The following is a 24,796-nucleotide window of genomic DNA, read 5'->3' as shown; positions in this document are numbered from 1 at the left end:
GAGTTCCAAGGTATTTCTATCAATTCAGAATTAAAGTATATAGCAACAAACTAAAGAACAAGTACACAAGTATATACGTGGAACTAATTAGGGTAAACACACTCTAAGCATAAAACCACGGCCTATTTCTACTTATATTCCATAAATCAGAAGGTTTACAAGAGATGCCAAATTTGGAATTACTTATAAGCCCCTTGCGACACCTAACTCCACCTCTAGCTTGATGTAGCACCCCGTGCTCCTTCTTGATTTCATGGACACCACGAGAAGTACAAAATCATGCTGGTTAGTAAATAATAATGTGTTCAATCATAACTAAGTTGCATTAAATTCATGCAGAGGTCAGTTTTCATCTTCTCTTAGTATTTAACTTGCCCAACTTGGTAAGATCTTGTGATCTGCTAGACCCATTGTTGGTTGATGTCATCCAATTGGGCTTTCATACTCTCTTATTGTCTGATTCTTTGTCGTAATTTTTTAGAAGTCAATCAAATCTTGTCTTATTTGCAGAACTTTAAGTTGACAGGTAACTTTGGATCTTTTATGGTAGTAATACCTTTATTTATGCTGGTTATCCACTGAAATAAAGAAACTTTCGATCAGACTTCCGTGGTAATTATGCTTTTATAGTCAATATGTCATATTTTGTATGTTTTGTACTTGCGGTTGTCAGGTGGTGGTACTTGGCTGTGGATCTTTTGGAACAGCAATGGCTGCACATATTGGAAATAGAAAATCTCAACTAGAAGTTAACATGCTTGTTCGTGATCCTCAAATTTTTCAATCAATTAATGAGAAGCGCTGCAATATGTGAGTTCCCTCTCAATTGCATCTCTTGTTTTACCTCCGCATTCTTGTCATCTATGACATACCAGATGAAACTAAACAACATAATCTATAACCTGGTTTTACCATCTGTAATCTCTTCTAGCAAAACATCCTGTGACAATATTTCCAAATAAACTCCTTCCATTTTTGTTTCATGTTTGTTTCATTTTTGTTGTTTTTCTTAAACCCTCTTTTCATTTTGCTTTACATATAATGCTTTGTTCTCAGTAAGTACTTCCCAGAACACAAGCTACCAGAAAATGTTGTGGCAACAACCGACGCCAAAGCGGCCTTGCTCAATGCGGATTTTTGCCTCCATGCCGTACCAGTGCAGGTATCTTACTTAGCACACAGTTTACTCAGCTGGTGTCTTTAATTCTTAGATCTGTTGGGAACTGGTTCTGGGAATGCCCATGAACCAGATCCTCTTTTATATACTTTGGAACCGATAATGCAGTCTCAACTGGCAGAAAATGGAACCTTTATCCTAGTATAACATTCCAAATGAAACAGAGCAATGCCTTCAGGTCAGCTCTCTTATTGCAGTTCAGTTCATCTTTTCTAGCAGGAATCGCGGATTGTGTTGATCCAGGCTTGCCATTCATATCCCTCAGTAAAGGGCTAGAGCTCAATATATTAAGGATGATGTCTCAAATAATCCCACGAGCACTGAGGAATCCTTGCCAGCCTTATATTGTATTGTCAGGACCTTCATTTGCACTGGAATTGATGAACAACTTGCCAACAGGTATTTGGCATCTGTATTTAGACAAGTATGCCTTTCGAAAAAGTATTTTCCATCTCATTCATGGTATTAGGTGATTGAATTCCTATTCAATGATTTGTAGCAATGGTGGTGGCATAAAAAGACAAAAAACTGGCAAAAGCAGCCCAGCAGCTTCTAGCTTCTACAAATCTGAGAATCAGCACATCAAGGTAGTGGTTTCCTCAAAATTTTCGACATCTCTTTTAAGGCAGGTTTGTACATACTGTATTTTGGAGTGAATGATTTCTCCTCTCTTTCAACCTTGTTTGCGTGCTTGTGGTGCTGCAGTTCCGATAGTTAATGCCATAAAGAGATGAAATCTGCATTTTTTGTTCGAGATTGCTCACAATGTAACTTCTCATATGATAGTGATGTTACAGGGGTTGAAATTGCAGGTGCACTAAAGAATGTACTTGCAAGAGCAGCAGGGATTGTGGAAGGGATGAATCTTGGCAATAATTCTATGGCAGCTCTTGTTGCACAAGGTGACTTTAAGTTACATTTAGACTTGAATCAGTGGAGAAGTAGGATTATTTGGACCTATTCAATTTGAAAACATACAACATTCTTTAGTTCACGTGCTGTCTAACTTTGGTAATTGTGGAATCTATAGAATTTACTTAAGCTATATTTGGATCAAGGTTTTGTGGAGGAATTGGGGATGGGAAAGGAAAATTTAATGTATTTCCCTGCAGAGAATTGAAGTTTGTTTCCCTTGCCTTTTCTTTTCTGTCAGAAAATTCCTCTACAAGTCCTTTATGCAACCATACCCGTATGGCATTATTAGGTGTGGAAGGCATGTCTATGGCATTTCTAATGTCATAGGAATGGCTTAAGCTGATGCTTTCGTGCTATCGTTTGTGATAGCCTCTACTCCATCATGCACCATAGAGGTTTCTTGCTTAAAATCATTTGAAGGAGCTCCCCCTCAACAGCTAATTCTGGACACTGGCCTTGTTTCCTTTGTAGGAACCAAAAATTTCTTTGTTGCTTCAATTTTGTTAAACTTCAGCTGAATAGTTGTTTCCCTACTTCTTGTGCTTGATACAATCATATTTTGCTCTGCTCTTTGTCAAGAAGATGGGTGCAAAGTCAACGACAATAACTGGTCTATCAGGAACTGGGGACATCATGCTTACATGTTTTGTCAACCTTTCAAGAAACCGAATGGTTGGAGTTCGTCTTGGATCAGGGGAAAATCTCGATGATATACTAAGATCCATGAATCAGGTCCTTGGAATCTCTCCTTTCCCTTTTTTTGCCACTTCAAAAAAAAAAAAAAACTCCTTTCCCTTGTCTGGCGGTCACTGACAGGGAGTAATTATGTAGGTGGCGGAAGGTGTATTGACTGCAGGAGCTGTGATTGCTTTGGCACAAAAATACAACGTAAAAATGCCAGTTTTGACAGCAGTTGCACGGATCATAGACAATGAACTGACCCCCCAAAAAGCTGTTCATGAACTGATGAGCCTGCCTCAGGTCATTCCTATATTTCCATGCAGTTTTTTGTATATACATTTGGTACTAATCATCATGTGTAAATGGTCATAACCATCAAGTTCTGCCCAAAGTTACAACTGGGGCTACAACCCTTGGAACTTGGCTTGATCTGAACTTAAGATCAAAGGGGAAAACTTATTGGTCTTGGGTTATATTGCTCGTCGTTGCTTGATTTTTGGTATGAAGACTCTCTGGATGACCTTGGAGGCATTTCCTCTTTCTTTTCTCTCGCTTTTCAGGCTATTAATTTCTGTATTTGTGTGCTAATAAAGTATAATCTCTGAATTGTAGGTTGAAGAAGTATGAATATGCTGGGTTCGGTCAAGAATACGAAATTATTCATCAGAGGGTAATATAGATGAACAGATACAGAGGCGCACGCCACAATCGACCCATATACACAATCAACTCATGTACATTACGACGTTTTGTGTAAGTCATTCTTTTCTGGTTGATTCATAATTGTAATAGATGCTATCCTAAATTTTGTAAGGAGATAACTGTAAATCTAATTTTGTAATGTGATCAATACAGGGGAACACGATGAATGATGGTGGATACCCTATAAAAGGGGAATCCTGATAACTTGTATAAGCTGGTGTTGCCTTTTATCAGTTTTCTAACACTAGTGCATAACACATGGTTTATTGCATGTACTGGATAACTTGCATTTGCTGAATATAACTGCATGCACATGAATGTTATCGGGCTTGAATCTGAGACAAATGATAACAGAAATAGTTTCCAACGATGCAATACTTCGTTCCCGAATCAAACATCGACTTATGAACAGAAACTGAGAAACACCATGAAAGATGGTGCTACATTTGAAGACTCTTATCTGTTGGGGTTTGACTATTAGGAACTGAACACCGAAAAACATATAAAGTAGGGCAAGAGTGCTTATCTAATATGCTGAAATATATTAAGTGTGGAGAAGGGTGGGTATTTTGTGTGAGTAATTTTTTGGGGAAGTTGGAAAGATAAACAGAAATCGTACTTTACAATTTTTGTTTGTTTTTTAATCCTATGTCAATAAGCAATTGTTAGTGTTCATCAGACTAATGCACAATTGTAGAGGGTCGTGAATAGAATATGTAGATGTGATTCTTAGCTCATCTGGTTGTACCAGTTGACTTCCAAGGAGGAGAGTTGGGGTTCAAGTCTATGAAAAAATGTCGAACCCCCTTTTTTACTAAACCGCTAATTCTTCTCTAATCCCCTACTAATTTATAGAATAGTGGCAAAAAAGAAGAGAAAAAAAGAGCAATATGCAATCGGCAAAGATCAAAAGGCACATAGAGGGGGGGAAAAAAATACTCAAAATGAACAGAGGAATAACTCACTAGGGGAAAGTGGCACAAATCACTACGTGCTGATTATGTAACATTACGTCTCAAAATGTTTCATCAGCCGAAGGTAACTAACTAACTAACTCTGACAATATATATATATGAGAGAGAGAGAGAGAGAGAGAGAGAGAGACTTTTCCAATTAGTTAATCTGCGTTTTATCCAAGCTTTCCAAATTGGTTTAAACCGCAAAAGAAGTTATGGAAACTATGAGGAAGTTTGTGCACAGTAGGGTATCACTACACCTTGTATCATCCATGTTGCAAAATACCATAGCAATTCCTGTGGTCCTCGAGAAAAGAGACAGGTATTCCAACTTGAAGCAGATACAGAATACAAAAAAAATGCTCTCTGCGTACAAGTATCGTCAACTATGAGACACAACACGTTTTGGAAGGAAAGAATAGTGGCTGATAAAAAGAATAATATTACAAATCAAATGTTATGTCCAAGAAAGCACAAATACAACTCATGGCAGGTTTAATCTCATTGATATCATTCATATCAACACTGATCCAAAGAAGCCAAAAATGTACAAACCCTATCTTAACCTGTTTTCATTTCCTATACTTGTTCCATTTCTGCCCCCTATTTCGCCGTATCTTACATCCCAGAGGATGTCCGGTTTATCCTCTGAGCACCCAATTTTGTGGCGGCAGGTTTAGCCCCTCGTCCTCGCCCAGCTGACAATGGCTTGGCTCTTGTGGTGGGTTGAGGAGCAGCAATAGCAGCCCATGGGTCATCGTCATCAACTTTCTCACTTGGTTTCAAGTTCAAAGGTTTTGATGTCGATTTAGGAGGAGGGGCAGCTATCGAACCCCACAAGTCATTGTCCTCGTTTTTGGTTATCTTCACCGTGTTCTTGGCTTGCAAACTTGTACCTGAGCAAACAGCAAATTCTCCTATTACATTATGCACAATGAGTTCACAAAGGAATGTTCACTAGACCAAAGTACCACCCTTTGTGGAATGACATATACATTCGATGTGTTAATTCTCCAAGCCCAATCATCTAAATGATTCTGACCTGCCTATTAGCTCTATAAGCACATAGGTAATAGGCATGCTTCCTTTGGTAAAATAGGGCGAGAAAAAATTCCAATGAACAAGGAAACTATATTTAATGCACTAAAGCAGGGACAAAAGGAACATCATTTCACTCTAGATGGTTGGTTGTTTGGTGCATGAGGAAAATAAATTACTTAATTCTATATTCCATCCAAGAACAATATAGGAAGTACGCCTTTTTAACTTCCTGCCTTTTGTCCTCTTTGGTTGGAAGCCTATAGTGATTTACTTCCGTCTCCAACTTTCTTAAACAGATGAATAAACACTCTATCAAAAGGTTTATGATTACACCCTAAACACCACAATTTAGCATAGACCAGAGAGAAAGTTAAACTCATAGAAACCAGAGTGGTTAATTTACCTTCCTAGATTATGCCTATATAAACTATTGGATTCCTGGATTACACCGGCTAGTTACGGGAAAAACTGCGCTTAGCTATTATACAAAATGCATATCAATGTAACTATACTAGCTTGAAATTAGTTGATTCATCTAAAACCAGTAAACCAATTATCTACATGTAAATATATCCTTGCTCTGTGTCTCTGATTGTGTTTGATTCCAATTTTTAAGCTAGGACTTCCATATGGGGGATATGGTCAAAGTAATCCGGCATGAACTGTCACTTTGTCTGATTAAAGTTTGGGCTGGCAAATTATCCCACCGAGAATAAGTCCAATAGATTCTTTTTACCTTGCAATTTTGGCTGTGAGACAGGCCGCTTCTGAGCTGCTTGGATGTTCGCAAGGGCTGGAGATGGTTTTGGCTCCTCAAGTGGTTCGATATCATCCCACCCATCTTTTTCATTTCCATTCTCTTCATGAAGACCATTTTCAAGTTCTCCCCAGCCATCAGTTGATGAAGGGGATACTGGAGCAGGTTGATCTGCTATATCCTCACTGGAACTTATGCGGACTGGCATTATATTAGAACTGTCCATCACTGCAGTCGTCACAAGAAATTGACACCAAAGAAAACATAATATAAGTGTGTGCAGACAGGAATAGAGACATAGCTTTTGTAGATAATGCACATGTAAAACAACTTCATATCCATGCCGTTGCAGGCGTAGATAAGACAATGCAGGCTATGCCTTTCCATTCTTATCAAGCAGTGTACGAGATCCCCTTTGTCTGACAGTTGTGCTTGTTCTATCTTCTAACACATCGGTCCCCCCCTTACGCACACACAGTTGTGCTTGTTCATAGATAACTGTTGGACAAAATATTTACCAAGTAGATCCCAATATTTTCAAGTATATCAATGAGCAATTGAGCTGTAAACCCACCAAATATTATATCATAATTCCAAAACTACCCCTTGCATTCGTTTGGTTCTTGGATTTCTTGAAGGAATCAACAATGGAAAAGAAAAGGAATAGAAACGGTAGTATGCCCTTTAATCATAATTTTGATACACTCCATTCAAGGGAAAACCCTGTCATAAGAAGAATAGGACTGCAAAACCGATCCACAAGGAAGGAAGCAAACTATATTTTGACTGCAATGAGAAAACAATAAAAGCAATCAAGAGACATACCAGAGCTGGCACTGGAGACCACAGGCGAAAGAGGTACACTAGAATTAGCTGAAGCAAGTGGTGTTTGTTCAGAAGGTTTGCCTTTGTGTGTTAAGGAACTGGCCCACCTGCATTGCAATATCATGCTCAGTGTCTCTGCATTTTTTCATTTTTCGTTGAAAATGGGCCGGAATATCTTTAATAGACGATACATGCTAATATTGGAAGTTGAGAACCATGTGTCATGCAATAAAATCAGTAATAAAGCTACTCCAAAAAAAATGCCACATGTTAGTAACAGTCTAACAGAACATCAACTTACCCAAGTAGAGCATTTCCTGCTAATGGGATTGCTCCGCTCGCAGCCCCAGTGGAATCCCCTGCATTTGTCTAGACACAGGACAAGAAATGAAAGATAGAACAACAGTGTTATTCAGTCTAGGAGGACAAAGAAGGCATCAATCAACACCACTACAACCAACCTATTCTCTTAAATTAAGTACTTGCTATTTCGCTGCCTTCCATGACGATATTACCATACCTTAGTACAAACTAAACTAAATGTTACACTTTTCTTCGCCTTGGGAAGTTCAAACTTCCGATATGAATCCATAACTTTGCTACATGACTAAGAGGTTATTGAGAAAATTGATTACATGGAAAATCAATCTACCTTGTAAAATGACCAAAATGATACTTTACCAATTGTTCAGAATTTGTGGAAAGGAAGAGAAAAGGAAAGTAACTATGAATGAAATTAAAAATAAAGTAAGTTTTTTTTTTTTTTGTCTTTTTCGCTTCTCCATGCATTTTTAAATATATTTCCTCAAATTCCACTCAAAATAGGAACCAAAAAGTGGTAGAAGAAAAATAAATATCTCCTTTCCTGTCTCTTTGTTTCCCTAAGGCTTAAACAAGCCTCTAAATGGAACTAGCAATCAAGTAATGTACAAGGACCAATTAGGTACGGAGGAGACATATAACGCCAAGAGCTGTTGGTTGAGCGGGAAGGTTTTTGGTTCCCTACAGAAGACACACACCTAAGGAAGCTGCGACGGACGGATCACGTAAGGGTAGGAACTTTGGAGTGTATCAGTAATTTTGTAAGGGTGAGGCTATGTCCAGTTCACCACTTCACTTGTATGTATGACGAAAATACAACAAGATTGAATATGTTAAGAAGAACATCTTTTCTTAACAAAGCAATGTTTTAGCTCTTTTTCGTGATCCGTAATTGCCCAAATCCGAAATATGTCAAAGCAGATATTCTCCAGAAGAAGAAAAAAGAAGCCGCCACACTGAAATCAAAATCAAGCAAGAAGAATCCAGTAACAGACCTTCTCATGGTACTGCTTCACTATTTGCAAAAACTGGTCAACTGCTTGGAATGCCTTTGATCGAACATCACTGTTCCATAAACGAGGAGAGTCAGAAACTTGCATAACTCCAAAGAAATGGAGGAAGCTTTTGCATTTCAAATTAAACCATTTTTGACAGTAGACAACAAAACAAAGTACAAGAATGCAACAGTTAACAGAGTTCAACAGGCACGCATGGGGGAACATAAAAGTAGTGATGGTTTGGGAACATTGTAGTTAACCTGACAAAAATACAGTTCAAATGGTCTACGATCTTTCGTCTGGTAGTGCACTATCAAGGACCACTTATCTGTGGGCAACTGGAAAGACGACACGGGTTCCAAGTAACACACGAGCGACTTATGCAATACAAGAAGATGCATAAAGAGGAGAGAAGGGGAAAGAAAGGTTTCCAAATCTTGATATTTACATCATTATTGGCGTTTTTCTACACTCCACTAACTGAGGCCAGATGCATAATAAATCACCAAGAGAATCAAAAGGTAGGCAATGCACTACACTAGGGGAGAAGAGATTACTGTTGCTTCCAGCAACATGATAAGAGCTTTTCCTAGAGTGTGAATAGCAAATACATGGGAAAAGCAATTGAAAATACTGCCAAATCATCTAATGATGCAAGATACCGAAGAAGAAACATTGAAACTAGACAGATAAAACGGAACTAGCAAACTAAAAGAACAGATAACCTGTCAGGATCAATGGTGAGGACAACAACATTTGGCAGTATCCTAGTGGCTATTTCGTTGACATCATAGCTAGAACTTGTTGCACATAAAGCCATAATACCTGCCCAATATACATTAATGTTAATCGATAGAGGCATACACAGTAACATAAGTATATAAAAATTATGTGGAGAGAGAGAGAGAGAGAGAGAGAGAGAGAGAGAGAGAGAGAGCAAATCCCACTAATAAAGGCAGGTAAAATAATCACAACAGACAGGGTACTAAGTCTTTACCTGCTCCTCGGGCAGGAGAGAATGTATCACGCAAAGCACGTACTGTAAATGCATTTATCAAAACTCTTTTCCGTGTCTGCAGTGAAATTTCAGATCCAATTGTTAAGATTGATAGATTAATTAACATACATATCCAAATATGTCCCTCATATGATCAGTGCTGCCGACTGTTTTAAAACATTGAGTACAATAAACAAAGATCGAGCATCTCAAACAAAATAATACTGTAAGTGTGGATATTGTATACTGAAAAGGTATGCAAACTAGCTGTTACTGACCCCTTCATTGAGGTAGCTGGCAATATTCCCAAGCAGTATCGTAGTATTTGTTCTAATAGCAGGCTCTTCATCAACCTGCAAAACTTGAAAGTATGAAGAAACACAAACTCAAATGAATGATTGAAGTTACCGTACTAGAGGATGTAATATTACTTTGGAAGGCAGACCCTTTAAATGGAAATCAATAAAACCAATAATTGATGTCTTACAGTTGGATCAACAAATGGATAACATAATACCTGTAGCTTAGAAAGATACTTCAACAGAGACCCAGAGATAGTGCGTTGGGACAACTGCAATTATAAGTCGAACCGAAACAATTTTAGAAATAATTCACAAACCCAACTCATTGCTAAATATGATAGAATAACATTATCCAAGGAACTTTTTTTCCTTTTTTTTCAACATGTCCAAAGAACTTGTAAACTTCAAAGAAGATGGCTTTCATGAGGAAGAAGAATAGAACGCTTACAAGTTATGAAAACACGTACGTACTAATTATAGCAGATTAATAGAAAACCGAAAGCATTTTTGTCAATGACAATGAACATGCCCATACCATGTCAGTACAGAAATGCCCAACTCAGAATAAACTCAAATCATAACTCGGATGGAGCTATATATCAAGTAACTATTTTAGTCCTCTTTTTTGTTTTCCCTTCCACATTTTCTTCTCATTTTCTCCTTCATCTTGTAAGTTGTAAACTTTGTTCCACTACTAATCCTTCTTCCACTTGATATACTAAGGCTAACATTTTGTGCTCTGAACTCACGGATTTCAGGAGTCTTAACAGTGGTTGCAGAAATCTGATTCAAAATTACAGTAGTTGCTGCTATTTTCTAGCCCTTTATGTTAATTGATTCACATCAACATAGAAGATTGTTAACTAATGCACAGTTTCCAACACTACATAAAAAGAAGTCCTTCTACTGCGAGCAAAAGAATAAGCTATGCGCACCTTAGGAGCAAGAACAAGCATGGATTTAAGAGTCAGTTCCCGCAGAACAGCTGACGTGTCGGAGAACCCAGTAACAACATGAGGGTAAATCTAGTGAAAAACGTCATATACAGTTTAGAATGTCGAACTCTAAAAGTGGAATAAGTCAGAAAAGGTTAATTCCAAACAGAAACAAATATTTTTCTTTTCAGTGCCAAGAAAACTGCATAAGAGTTAAAACTGCATGTATACTTGCTCATCAACAATTTGTGCTGACAATGACTCCCCATACTGGTCAATATGCTGCAGGAGACCAACTCGAATAGCCCGGTCATTGGAGGCGAAGAGCTTGACAATTGTTGGTAGTACCTAAAAGTAAGAGCAAGGCATTCTAAACATATCACATAACAGTAAGAAAAAGTAGTTCTTTACACACATCAAATAATAGGGGATACATGGTAGTAACGAAAATCATTAAAAAAAACCGAACGCAAAAGCCAGATATACAAACTATTTGAATGCGATCACAATGAACAAAAAGCCACTACGAGATGCTGAAAGAGTATGACCTTGGTGCTAAATTCTTCTGATGAAAGCCACGAACCCATTTTCAACAGTGCAGTCAAAGCAGGGGCAGCAGCTGAACCAAATTCTAGGGAAGAAGCTAATAAAGGAAGCAACTGTAGAGACATGACAACAAACAATGAATTTCCACAGAAAACACTAATAATGAACAGAAGTTGACCATATCATACTAGAAATTTGGATAAACCTTTTTCAGCACAATTTGGCGAGGAAGCTGTTCTGCTAGATTTGGAAGCTTGCGGAAGAAAGTATCTTTTTCAACGCTGTCCTTCAAATTCAAAATTTCCATGAAATGTATGGTATCCACCAACTTATTTTGGAAATATTCTGCCAATACATAGATTGTTTTTCAGTCACAAAGAGGTCTCACATATTAAAGAAGTGACGTGCTGAAACAAGTTAAGCATACTAAGAAAAACAACAGAAAACAAAAGCGTACAAGTGTATAAATTCAGGTGCTAAATATCAATAAAAGTACACTACCAGGAAAAAGAACAAAGTAATATAAAGTGAATGAAAAGGTCACCACATTGGACCCAGACAATTCTAAGTCACCAGTTGTGAATCATAAAGTAAATTCCAAAACCGAGAATGCGTCCCGACATTTTACCAAGTTCACTTTCCTCCCTTGAATAGCGGTCAAGAGCATAAAGTTGACAAGTTTAGAAGGTTCAATTGGGGGAAAAAAAACTTATTATGGATGGTTAATCTTGCATTAGTGATGCTCTCAGGAAAACAATAAGCTCCTGTGATAGGATGTCGAATGAACGAAACTTCTCCTTTCAAAAGTACATTGTTAGTTGAATCCCAGGCAAAGAAAATTATCAGATTTGCTTACATAGGAATTATAAAAACTCACCACTATTGTCTGCAAGCTTTGCAGAGTTCAACCTGCGAGAAGGCATGGAACTCAAAAGCCGCTGATAATCTGGAAGTAGAGACTGTGAGACAAGAAAATAGACAAGTGCAAATGAAGATGAATCTTTCAAATGACTTGAAAGTAAAAGCAACTGAAGGCAAAAAAAAATTCTTAGCAACAGGTAAACACACATGCACAAGCAAAACCAATATACTTGTGCAACCTAACATAGCTTTTAGACGACAAAAAGGAAATGACACTGAATAAGGAAGAAAACATTTGGAGCCATCAATACCTTGGGTATAGAAGCAGTGTCACGCAGCTCCTCCGTTTTGCTCAACTTTGTACCAGAGAAAAGCTCATATATAAGACAACCTAAGATATAAAGACATTCAGATTGTGTACTAGAATCTATATTGAACGCCTGAAAAGACCACTTGCCGGTCAATTCGACACCTCATGGAAGGGATCAATGCAATACCAATAAATTCAACACCCATGACAGGCCAATAATACACTTACCCAAGCCCCAAGAGTCTATGGACCAAGGTGGAGATTTTCTAATTGTTGCCCAGTCAGATTTTGACATCTCCATTGGTTTGTATTGTGCACCAACAAGCCATTCATATTGCTGCATGAAGAAATGTCAATGCGTGAGTAACAAGAACTATCTCCGGCAAACCATTGCAAAGGGGGTCATCCAGACAATATTCTAAAAATGAATGATGAAGGCAACAAGAAAATCAGTAGAGGTGAATCCAAACCCAAATCAATGTCTGAGTACTCCAACGGGAACTACTGTGGCTAAATACTCCATATGCATAATCTAGGTAATACGCTGAAACTATTATTTAGACGTGTTTAGAGAAGCATTTTTATAATTAGTGTTGGTTAGAAAGTAGATCGCATAAGCAGCCTGCAAATTAAGCAATTGAAACATATGTAAGTTGGATTTAATCATTGACTCGAATGATCGCTTGCCTTTCTATTCTTCAGTCTAATGCTTCACAAATAATAATTGTCCCTTTCTTAAGCGAATTTAGATTAGTTTAACAAGTAAAATGTAAAACATGCATCGAGAAGGCACCAGGAATTGGTTGTGGGGCCACGTATACAAAACAAACAAGAACAAAGGTAGAGAAATCAACAGCCCAGTTGAACTCTAGAAGAGAGGAGGGTCACAAAAAGATCATTTACACCAAAATGTGTGCTGTGCAACATCCGTGAACTAAGATTTTGATCCCCAATTCTGCGCCCTGAAAAATCTCTCTATTTCTTTCCCCACACAAGCACCACATGATGCATAAAGGATCAACCATCTAAGCTTTCTTCTTCCTAAAAACAGAGATCCAATTCCAAAAACCTTCAGAAAAAGTCGACATCACCCAAATGATCCAACAAATTGAAAATAGTAGCGTACATAAATGCCAGCCACATCACAACCGATGATAAGTTGGTCCATTTCTTTTCTGCTCTCTCCACCACATGCAACATCTGTAAGGTGATCTGAAGCCTTAAATAATATGGTTGCCTGGACAAAAAATTGGACTCAGTCGGGACTCCAGCCATTGAAATAGTCCTTGAAGGAAATGAGTTACTCCTCCCTCCAGTTATCAAGGAAAAATAAGACTCTACTAAGAAAGTTTGGTTGCCTCTTTCTACCTCATCCTACTGTCCAGCACAATTGAGGGTACAGCAGCCACATAAAGAAGTTCAAAAAACTCCACCGAGGCCCCCACCTTCCAGTCGGGGAGAGCTCTAATGATTCGAGAGTCCCAAATTACCATAAGCACGTTATTAAGAAAATAATCCGCACCAAAGCATCCTTATCAACCATAACGTTGTACGAGATCTGGAAATGCTACCGATACAGGGTTGTCTGCTGGGTAGTATCTTCAGCAAACATCATTCCAAAACTGAATATTCAGGCCATTACCTAACTCAAAACTCCCATGCTTTGCTAAACACAACCAACCATCTTTGCACTGAAATTCCTGTCCTAAGCCTCCTCCCAGGAATTTTCTCTCCCCATCTCTCCATCGATGCACTCTCTGAGAAGCGAGGCATGAAATATGCGGAAGAATTTGGTTAGGCGCTTTGGATAAGAGTGCTTCGACTTTTAGAAATTACAAGATGTTGCTAGGGCACATAATTTGTTATGATAAAGGAAACAACTGTCAAAACCCCTAAGTTATAACGAAACTGCAACACAACGAAGAGCATCCAGAAAAACACAGTACCAGCATTGGTCCAGTAGAAGCTTCACTATTTCCATCAAACTCGGATAGAACATCAAAAGCATGCAGCTTCCAGTCCAAAGTTTGAGTAACGACAACGCTGGCCAAGCAAACATTACCATGCACCTGCAGACCAATACCAATCACAAATCACAACACAAAGTTGTTTTTCTTTTCCCCAGGCAGGACGGTAAAGAAAGCAAATTATCAGTAATTGGACCACGGAATTTACAATATTTACGCTAGTATGAGAAACAATATTTTAAAGCATAAGAAACCAACAACTTGAAAAAATAGAAAATATGCTCAAACACTAGGGCACTGGTCAGTAGCTCCCCAATCATGAAATCACCAACTTAAACTAGCACCAGAAATGCCTGGATCAATACAGTCAATGAACCCCAGACACAGGTACATGATAAAACCTAAAATGTAGGGAACAGGTACGGCGAGGGTACGCCAATATTTTTTATATAATTATTTATATTTTTAGCATGCTATAGAAAAACATACTTGTACTTTCCATATTTATTTATTTTCCTTCTTTTGTGTGGATACTTCAAATTAGTATTTTTGCAAATAAGAAAGAATAGTAAAGATAAATAAAAAACATGACATAAGAATGGAAGGATAAATAGTTATTAACATTAACCATTACTCCCTCTGTCCCATATTGCTGGTCCTTCTTTCCTTTTATGGATGTCCCAAAATGAATGTCCATTTGAAAAGTCACCATAAAAAGTTGTGCACCATTACTCTTTCATCTTTTCTTTTGGCTGCTGATTTTGCCACTCTCTTTTTTGTTAACGTCACTCCCATGCAAGTGTATTTTTGGTGTAAAAATACACTTGCAGGGGAGTGGCATTAACAAAAAAAAAAGGGAGTGGCAAAATCATTTCCCTTTCTTTTCTATATTAAGGGTCATGTCCACAAAGCATAAAGTAGGGGCAAATTGAAAAAGTCAATACCAATTAAATTTCTCATCATTCTACCCATAAAAACTCACTTCCCCAAAAGGGGCAAGCAAACTGGGACGGAGGGAATACGTATCTAGTACATAAAGAAATATATACCCATCCCGTACCATGGCATACAGGGTACGTATTTTGCCGTATCCAGTACTCGTACAACAACATTTTTGGAGTACCCGTGCTTCATAGAATATAGTACTAGAACACGATAAAAGGACATAAGCCACGCGCCCAAAACTAGTTCACAAAATAAATCTGTATACTTATTTACCCTAAATACAATATGAAAGAAATCAAGTGATGGTAAACAATTTAAATTTGCTTCCAAATGGAATATGAAACTTTTTTCTAGATGTGAACCCGATTCAAAACATTTCACAAATGCCTAAAGAAATTGTGAACTTTGGTTGAAAATACTTACAAGTTTACAGTCATTATTTAAAAAGCTCACAGCTTTAGCTATTCGATGCAATCCCCATGCATAATACTCATCCCTGCCATCAAAAGATTCACAACATTTCTGAGTGAACCAAGTCCGCATACACAAGGATGATGAAGATATTAGACAACAACAACAATAACAGAACTCATCTAGTCTCCGAGCATTAGGGGTATGGGCGGGGGAGGATTGGAGATAGATAGACCTAACTTTTGGCAATAATGCACAGAGTGGCTTATCTCAGAATACCACTAAAATGGTGGCTCCCTATACCTCCAAAAACCGAGGAGCTAAAGGGACGTTTTTCTGCGGAACCATGCCCCCAAATCAAAGCTGAAAGGCACTGAAAAGAGTAGGCCTAGAGACCCAAATCAATTTCTGTGCACATTACCATGCTTCCTTTACATAGTCCAAAGCATCGAAAAAGGCCAAAAATATAACCTATGCAGCTATTACTGAGAGGTAAATAAATTCCATCAAATAAAAGGGGCAATGAAGTCTGTAAATGACAAAACAAAAAAAAAACAAAAAATCTCAGAAAGGAGGAGCGCTATCTTTTAGTTGATTTACTAGAAATCCGCAGCACTATTTACATAGAATTTCTAATGCAGTATACAGGACTAACTATTCTGTGTGAACATGGTCAACGGGCTAGAGCTAGTTATGCTCAAAATCACATGAACAAAAATATAACATAAAGAGTACTCTATTGCTACGGTAATCAAACCCACAAAATTCAAATAACAACATAGTAAAAAACTATTTAGCAAAGAGCTTTACACACCTTTGAATACCTTCTAATCCTAATTCCTTGATTTTTTCTGACAGCGGCATGACCGGCTCAGTGACAATATAGATGGTCACCTTTGAAGTAGAACCATCAAAAGTTTCAGCCTCAGTACTGTGCAGGAATGACAAAATGTTTGGGTGTCTGACCTGCAATTTTGTTTTGGGTTTGAACATGAAAAGTATCATAACACAATTTATAGAAGTCGCGAAAAGTATCAGAAAAGTAAAAGACCAACTGTTGGTTCCAGAATCCCCCTAACTGAAGAGTTCCTCGGATTAAAAAAAGTTAACTCCACCAGTAGAAACAAGGCTGCTAATGCAACTTTAGCTGACGAAAAAGCATTGCTGCCATTTATACTCGAACGCAAATACAGATTATGAAAATTTAACCTCAATATTGAAAATTTATTGATTGGTAACTTAAAGAAAGGATAACGCAAAAGGCATAGGTTAAAGCTCAAACTTATCTCGCCAGATTCCCAGGAAACTTAACAGTAAGACTAGACCATCATCGATTAACTTTTTGGGATCCTGTTCCTTTTATTTTTAATTTTTTGAAAACCAACTTCTCAAAAGTCTCAAATACTAGTCCAAATTAATGATACATGGCAAGCAGATTGTTCTGGAGTAAGTAAGATCATGGTAACCCACATGCCATTAAAAGTGATACCATAGGGATAGACGGGCAGAGGTAAAGAGGGGGGCAAGGTGGCATGGGCCACCCCCGGTTTCCAAAAAAGAATAATAATAATCAACTACTTGTATCAACAGTCTTTCGTCTTTCTCTTCTCTCATCTTATTTCTTCTTTGTACCTTAAAGTCTTAAACCACCAAGACACAAAAGGACCGAAATCCAAGAAAAAAATCACATTGATAGAACGCGGAGTTCCATTTTGTAAACCAGTTTTGTTACACGTTGATGGATGATTAACGTTAGAACATTTGAATTATTTTGGAGATATTATGGACGATAACTATTAGAACAAGGGTATCTTTTTGAATCTTAAATATTATATTTTATAATTTTATTAGTAAGCCTTGATCTATTCAATTTTCTCCACCCCGAACTTGAATCTTGGCTCCACTCCTGGGGAAAGACTTGTCTATTAATCTCACAAAATTAGCATCTACTAAAGTACTTCTACATGTGGGAGCAATTTTTCATGTAACAGCTAAACGTTTAGCAAAACTAAGCTACTATTCTTCAAAATTAATCATGGAAACAAAGAGAGTATAGAAGCATTGTGTCGTTTTCCCATTTATCTGAGCAAAAAGCCATAATACACACTTCTCTTCTCTATTCCTCAAATCAAAGAACTCATCATCCTAAAATGATTTCTGGCTGAACCAGCCAAACACTCAAAACACAAAAATGAGAAAATGAGAAGTGAAAAAAGAAGCTGCCAAACAGCCTCTTAGATTTTTATTCGCTATGTTCAATTTCTTTGCTCTCTTGGGAATGACATCTACCAAATAAACATGAAAGTTCCTCAGATCGCTTTGGAGCTCTTAGTTCATATTGAAATAAAATTGCACAGTATTCCAAAATGTGTGTTCTAAAATGTAAATCCAAAGGGTATGTCATCTTCTGGTAACTAACTGATCCAAATATTCCCTCATGCAAAGAAAATCTACAACAAATGACCTAAATGACTGCATACAAGTACAAGACCAAACCTAAAGAACAACAAATGTATCAAATATTTTCTACCCCATAGTGCTTACCGTGCGAAGACGCTTGACACCATTGCGACCAGCAGCTAAATGTCCATCATTGGCGTTACTTCCTGATAGAGAAAATATTGACACTGGAGACCCATCATCCTGAAAATTGAACCCACAGTCACAAGTCAACTAACATCCTATAGGAAAAGGTGGAAAAGTAAGAATAAAAACAATGCAACGTCCTTAAAAGCATAAAGCATAAGGTCTCGTAGTATTTTAAGTTGAACAAAATGGTCATTCATTATTTCTATACCACCCTTGTGGGCATTAAGTCCTTCCTGATTCAAATATAGAGTTACTTATGCCCGTAGTTTGGGAATTAGGCAATACATCAGGGATGTAATGAATTCAATCGAATCAGGTGACCACATCACCCTTCCCTTGACTAGGACAAGTGTAACGACCCGCCCCCAGCTAACCTGCTTAACTCTTAGCCTAACCACGTGACTCAAAAGGTTAACCTCAAGTTAATTGTAGTTGGCCGGCCTTTACTAATATACCATGTTACTTTCCCTATAATGGGCGTTGTGGGATTCCACAATCTCCCCACCTTGGCTGCAACGTCCCCCTTGCACCATATGGTCCATTACTTTCACCCACCAAGCGATGTGAGACAAGTATTCTCTTAAGCACGACAAGCACCTCAAGCTCGTCTCATGTGAGATCCACCTGATAAGCACCCAATATTGTAGATATTTGGTGCACCTAGTCCCGTTTTATGTCATTTGTTCTATGTTTATTTGCCGTTTTTAGTGATTTTGCGCGTAAGGTTTTCAGTTGAGCTTTTCAGGTAATACGCGAATAAGAGGGTTTGTTTGGTGTTTTGAACAACCTTTGAGGGCAAGCGAGTAGGCGAGGTCTTGAAGAATTCAGCCGTCAGGGCTTGAGGATGAAGAACTGTAGAAGCCGGAGCATGCTATGGGCCGTCGGGTGGCAAAACGAGGCTTGAGAAACTTGATCTGCCAGGGAGCAGAACCGTATCGATACAGTTATCAGAGTATTGATACTTCATTAAAACAGAGAGTTTTGGAAGCTTCAGTGTATCGATACACTGTTCTCCGTATCGATACGGTTCTGTGTGTATCGATACGGGTCGTCTACGGGGAATCCTGGGTTTCAGAGCAAGACAGCTCGGTATCGATACGGCTCTGGAGTATCGATACGGGAGGCTTACCAACTTACATTTTGACAGCTTTTAACTTTCCATAAGCGGCAAGTTTCCACTTTTGGCTGTATTTTGGATATTTTGGAGGAGAGAGAGAGAGTCTCTTTGTATAAATAGGACCACCACTCTCCCTCTTTTAAATCTAGGACATTACACTTTAAGTCTTTTACTCCATTAATGCTTTATAAGCTTTCTTAAGCTATTTCTTCCAAGAACACATGTAAGTTGAAGTTGTTTGTTAATTTTTCAAGCATTAAAGTTGTAGCTACTTGTTAGATCTTCATATAAATCAAGTTTATTTTCGATTCTATCGGTTAAACATGTTTCCATTAATTACCAAGCTTTCTAGTCTTTTCAATATGAGTGAGTAGCTGATTAGGCTCGGCCGCGGGGTGATTAACGCCATGTGACTTATGTTAATCTTGTCTTTCTCAACTAAATACTTGAGGTTTGGTTTGGAAAATGAGAAGGGTTCGCCTTTATGTAACAAAACTTACCGATGTTAATCTCCGGTGATCATGTGCTAGCTCACATGGTTCCGGAGCGATGTCTCGGTTCATGTTTGCCAAGAGAACAAAAGAGCTCAATCGTTTTCCATACGACACTCCTAGTCATTTATTGGTTTCATAGCTTAATCTTCCGGTTGATAGCCTATACTGTGCAATTCAACCGAGTTTTCGTTGAGAATGGTTAGATAACTTAAGTTACAAGTGTTATGAACTCCTGAGCCTTGCCACCTTTAATTCTTAGTCCAAACTCATTTCTAGTCTTTTGCACGAGCATTTTTCACCTTTCAAGGCAAAACCAAAAGTTGGCCGTCTAAACGCCGCGAACCCTTACATCTAAAAATCCTAGCAAGCTATAAAGATTATCTCTGTGGGAACGATTCCGGAGTTTCCGGTATTTATGCTGACAACGACCTAGCCCTACACTCGGGGTAAATCAACCTATTTCACGGTTAGGTTTTGGCGAAGCACCGCCTAAGCACGACAAGCACCTCAAGCTCCTCTCATTGTCGGGCCCACCGAAGCACGTCTCCCAGCAGGACCCGTCTCACACTTCTGGTTGGTGCAAGCTCTGATACCTCCTGTAACGACCTGCCCCCAGTTGACCAGCTTAACTCTTAGCCTAACCACGTAGCTCAAAAGGTTAACCTCAAGTTAATAGTAGCTGGTCGGTCTTTACTAAAATACCACATTATTTTCCCTATAATGGGCGATGTGGGATTCCACAACAAGTTTGAGGGTGTTCCACGACAAGCTTACAGCCCCAGCCTGTGCTGTGCTCTCTCTCGCAGAGTCACGCACAATTGGTTAAGCATCACCATCACGACCATCCCGCATGGAGCTTTGCCGCCTTTTAGAAATCAGGATTGTTTTACATTAGAATTATCTCTTTTTTTGCCTTTTTTTTTTTTGAGGTTTGAAACACCGTACATTAGATATGATCCAATGATGTATTGTATTCTTTTCTTTTTATGAATACTTCACTTGCAAAGTTAATGCTACTACCTCCGGCCCATTTTGCTGGCCCTCATTGGGAAACCAAATATTTAAGGGATCATAATTATTACCTTTTACTTTTGTTTAACTTTTAATTTTGGCCCTTGATGGGGTTTTTTTGAGTAAGAGAAAAGGAAGGGTAAAATGAGAATGTTGCATTACTCTTTTGGAAACTTTTCAAAATGGATAATCCTTCTGGGTCATCCCAAAATGGAATACTAGACCATCTTTGCGGGACGGAGGGAGTACTTGTTTACTCTCTTTCATCTCATTTTCGTTTCTTCATATACCCTAGTTTCATTTAGTTGGCAAGGTTTAGGAAAACAAAAGAAAAGACAAGGAAACCTAATATCTTAATGGTACAAAGCTGAAACAAAATCTTGAAGCGTGCTCAAGGACAAGGATTGCGAACATAAAGAGATCCCAACCTTAGCCGCAAAAACCTTCTGTCAGTCACATGAATACATAAACCTCATTACCGCACTCCCAAATTATGACCTCCAAGGAACTTTGCCCCCATCGAGACAGGAGCATGTTCCCAACTAGGAAAGAACCTCTCAAACATATGTATCCCAAAAAAAAAAAAGAGAGGAGAAAACATGAAGTAACCCAGATACTCGGAAAAAAAACCTTTACTTCTTACTGACAAGATACTAGAAAAAAAACATTTGCTTCTTACTAACAAGATACTAGAGAAGCATTTAGTTGAGTACTCAGAACAAAAATAATATTTACTTATATTTGCGGAAAAAGCATTTGCAAATGACTCCAATTTTTAGCCACAGGAATTGCCAAAAGGAGGAGCTTCAATGATTGCTAATTGATTAATTGGGTGGGGTTTTTCCGAGTTCAGAATCTATGCAAGACTGAATTAATGAATTGGTATCTTTATAAATTACTCCTAATATGGTTTCTAAATATGGTTTTTAATTGGGCCAACTTAATAAACCCATTGATTTGTGGGTTTAGATGGGTTGGTAATGGGTACAACCTAAAAAACCCCATCCGGACAATCCGGTAATATTCCCTTGTTTAATCACATCCGAGCCCTCAACTTTTTCACCAGACCCCTCAGTGACCGTCGGCAAAACTTTAGAACTGCGTCATTTTTGCCGCTTTTTCTCACAAGCGGAGTCAATCATCACCATCTCTGATTCTGATACCTTACAGTGGGCCCTACTCGCCGGAACAACCAAGTAAACCTCCCCCACTAACAGCTTCTCATCGGCCTTCATGACCGGAACCCAGCCAGTCTTCCGGATCAGTTGCACTACAGATACCACGTGTCTCGGTTCATCAAGCATGATCTCGGTTGCAGTGATTAGGACCTTGATTTTCAAGCAGTTCCCATGAGCATCAATGATCGTCGCTGTCGACTGGGGCTCCACGTAGGAGTAACAGGACTAGCAATTTCCCAAGAGGTACTAACAAACAAATTGATTTGTTTGTTGTGCGATGAGGATATTGGTTAATCTGTGATTATGTAGGTTTTCGCTTGTGGATGTTGTTTTGCTAATTTCCAACATAAGACAATTTTTTTGGAGGGCAATTTGAAAAGGGAAGAAAAGGAAGAGCAACGGGTCGGGTTGGGTTTGGGCATGACTTAACCCGTATTCCACCCATCCCTTTTCAACCCGCCTACTATCGACCCGCCAATATTGAACACACGACCCGTTTCAACCCGCTCATTTGCTACCTCTAAGTAAAAGCGAATCTCAAAAAGTTCAAGTGGTTTAAACACAAAACGCGACAATGCACTCTAGAACAGCCTTCCATTCATCATGCTCCCCACATTTGCAAGAAAGTTTTTGAGATAGACAGATTGTAGAAAACTTAGAGAGCATGAATTAGCATATGGTTTTCGAACTAACCAATATGTTGCACCTTGTTAGGCGGTACGAACAATTTTTCTTTCGCAACTACATATGAACGAGTTTGTTAAGTCCAACCTAGAAAACAAGCTGAGATCCTTGACCAAGTCACTCGACATATTACAACCAAAACTAGATCTTATAACTAACCAAACCGAGCCTTGTGTCCAAACAAATTAGGGTCGGCTACATGAGTCCTATTTTCTATTGAGCTCTGTCCAGTACAACTAGATCTTATAACTAACAAACCCGAACCGAGCATTGTATCCCAAATAATTGGGGTAAGCTACGTGAATCCTATAATTCCATTGAGCTCTATCAAGTGCAACTAGATCTTATAACTAACCAAACCAAACCGAGATTTGTGTCCCAATCAATTGGGGTTAGCTACATGAATCCTATTTTTCCATTGAGCTCCGTCTACTACAACTATACGTAACTGTAAACTCATCCTCGGAATGCTGCACAAAGCAAAACCAAAACCAAAACCAAATCCAGACAGTCCCTAAAACATATCTTTAATTCCATATCGCACTATTAAGATACAATCAGATCAAGTATTAATCATCACTAAAAGAACAAGCAACGTGGCCATAACTAAGACTGATCGCAAACAAAAACTCCGGACGATTAGACTCGACAATTGACGCAGGATTTGACAAATGAAGGCAGAAGTTACCTTGGATGTGCCGCGAGAGTGAGTCCAGGAGCCCCAGGCAGAGGAGTAAGGCTCTCCGATGTTGTAGGGTAGGTTATTGGGACCGGAACCAGATCCGGCCACGACGCCCTTCAGGAATTTCAACATCTTCTCCCGCTGAGCTCCGGGAGAGGGAGGGGAGAGAGAGAGAGAGGGGAGGAGAGAGATGTGCGATCTGAAATGTTGATGACAGTGCGATACGCGAATGTGCGATGCGAGCAATGGAACGGAAGGAACCGGGACCAAGAGGATTGATACCGTGCTTCGCAGTGTAGAGAGAGTCTTATCTTGGGGGTGATTTTTACACCGTTAATCAGCGAACCGAGATGTCACAGTTTCGTGGAGAATCAGAGACCGGTGAAACCCGCATCTCTTGTGAAACCTCGCTCTCACGTTGTCAATGGCACTTCATCAAGCCCTAGAACCCATCAAACAAACCCTCCCGCTCACTTTGTATTGACGATTAATCATTTCTCAAATTTTTTTTGATCTGCACCATTTCTCAATTTTAGAGAGAATTTTTTTCCCCTCAACTGGAAATATTATTCAGTGAATTAGGACACAGCCACTTGTTGCCTCTTTTTTTTTTTTTTGGTCACTCTCTTGGGCAATTGAGATGAGATACCGCTAAGCAGTATACGGATGAACTTTTTTGGACTTTACATCAAAAAACTATTTGAAATTAATCAATCGTCTCGACGAGGAATCTCAAAATTAAAATGAAATATGGAATATAATCATAAAAATCACCCCAAAGATAAGACTCGGTTCTCCGCGAAAAGATTTTAAAAGTTTTAGAGCCAAAAATCTAGAAAAGCCAAAATGTAGGCTCCCAAAACACTCCGTTACAAAAACAACAAACAAAAACACAATGGGCTTAATTTGAACGAACCCACCCTTGCTATTTGTTTTGTGTTTTAACTTAATCATGTTAATTTTATACTTCTGCAACCTCTAATCTCCAAGAGATGGGTGTTCAATTAATGCCAGACATTCGGATAAAAAAAATTAAAACAATACTAACCACAAAAATAGATTAGTTCAGTCCAAACATGCAATTGTGTTTCCATTAAGCTAGAAGGAGTATATAGACAAGTTGTTTTCACTAAACTAAATGAACCAAATTTTCTGACCTAAAAGGGGTCAGGTCAAAGAAAAATTAAATATCTCTGGAGAGAGAGAGTGAGAGAGAGAGATTTCCGCCAACTAGGTTCACCGGAGTGCATCAAGTGTCTATTTGCAAATCGGAATTGTGAGGTTCTGACGCAAGCACTTGGGAAGTTAAACCTCATGTTTAGTTATTGACTCTTTTGGGGAGAGATAACAGATGATTAGCAATGAAATTTCAACCATTTCAACAAAAAGAAAAA

At 38.6% G+C, this 24,796-nt stretch overlaps 1 protein-coding gene, 1 non-coding gene and 1 pseudogene across 2 annotated transcripts; 1 reads left to right on the top strand and 2 right to left on the bottom strand.

Moving 5' to 3' along the window:
- Nucleotides 1-654: 654 nt before the first annotated feature.
- Nucleotides 655-3,688, top strand: LOC131324045 (glycerol-3-phosphate dehydrogenase [NAD(+)] 2, chloroplastic-like; annotated as a pseudogene).
- A 1,146-nt stretch (nt 3,689-4,834) lies between these two features.
- LOC131322088 (uncharacterized) lies at nt 4,835-23,905 on the bottom strand. Its single transcript, XM_058353236.1, has 21 exons — nt 23,409-23,905; nt 18,192-18,290; nt 16,462-16,613; nt 15,660-15,732; nt 14,271-14,393; nt 12,553-12,661; nt 12,326-12,405; nt 12,031-12,112; nt 11,359-11,498; nt 11,156-11,266; nt 10,839-10,955; nt 10,608-10,697; nt 9,888-9,941; nt 9,649-9,723; nt 9,371-9,446; nt 9,099-9,198; nt 8,371-8,440; nt 7,356-7,423; nt 7,055-7,161; nt 6,209-6,457; nt 4,835-5,327 (listed from the first exon to the last, which is right to left on the bottom strand). Exons 1-21 carry the CDS (start codon nt 23,532-23,534, stop codon nt 5,050-5,052), a joined length of 2,379 nt encoding a protein of 792 aa, XP_058209219.1. The 5' UTR covers nt 23,535-23,905; the 3' UTR covers nt 4,835-5,049.
- On the bottom strand, nt 15,977-16,084 carry LOC131324955 (small nucleolar RNA snoR100). Its single transcript, XR_009199536.1, has one exon. It is a non-coding gene; the product is annotated as a small nucleolar RNA snoR100 (small nucleolar RNA).
- Nucleotides 23,906-24,796: the final 891 nt, after the last annotated feature.

This window comes from Rhododendron vialii, chromosome 4a (genome assembly GCF_030253575.1).
Source record: "Rhododendron vialii isolate Sample 1 chromosome 4a, ASM3025357v1".
Taxonomy (NCBI): Eukaryota; Viridiplantae; Streptophyta; class Magnoliopsida; order Ericales; family Ericaceae; genus Rhododendron; species Rhododendron vialii.
The sequence above is the reverse complement of the archived record's forward strand: the minus strand, read 5'-3'. Positions and strand labels throughout refer to the sequence as shown.

Excerpts from the sequence above, each read along its gene's own strand:
- LOC131322088 (XM_058353236.1), bottom strand. The coding sequence starts at position 23,534 with ATGTTGAAATTCCTGAAGGGCGTCGTGGCCGGATCTGGTTCCGGTCCC. Across the intron at positions 12,406-12,552 it reads CATAGACTCTTGGGGCTTGG|GTTGTCTTATATATGAGCTT; the intron begins GTAAGTGTATTA and ends TTTATATCTTAG. Across the intron at positions 7,162-7,355 it reads GCAGGAAATGCTCTACTTGG|GTGGGCCAGTTCCTTAACAC; the intron begins GTAAGTTGATGT and ends ATTGCAATGCAG.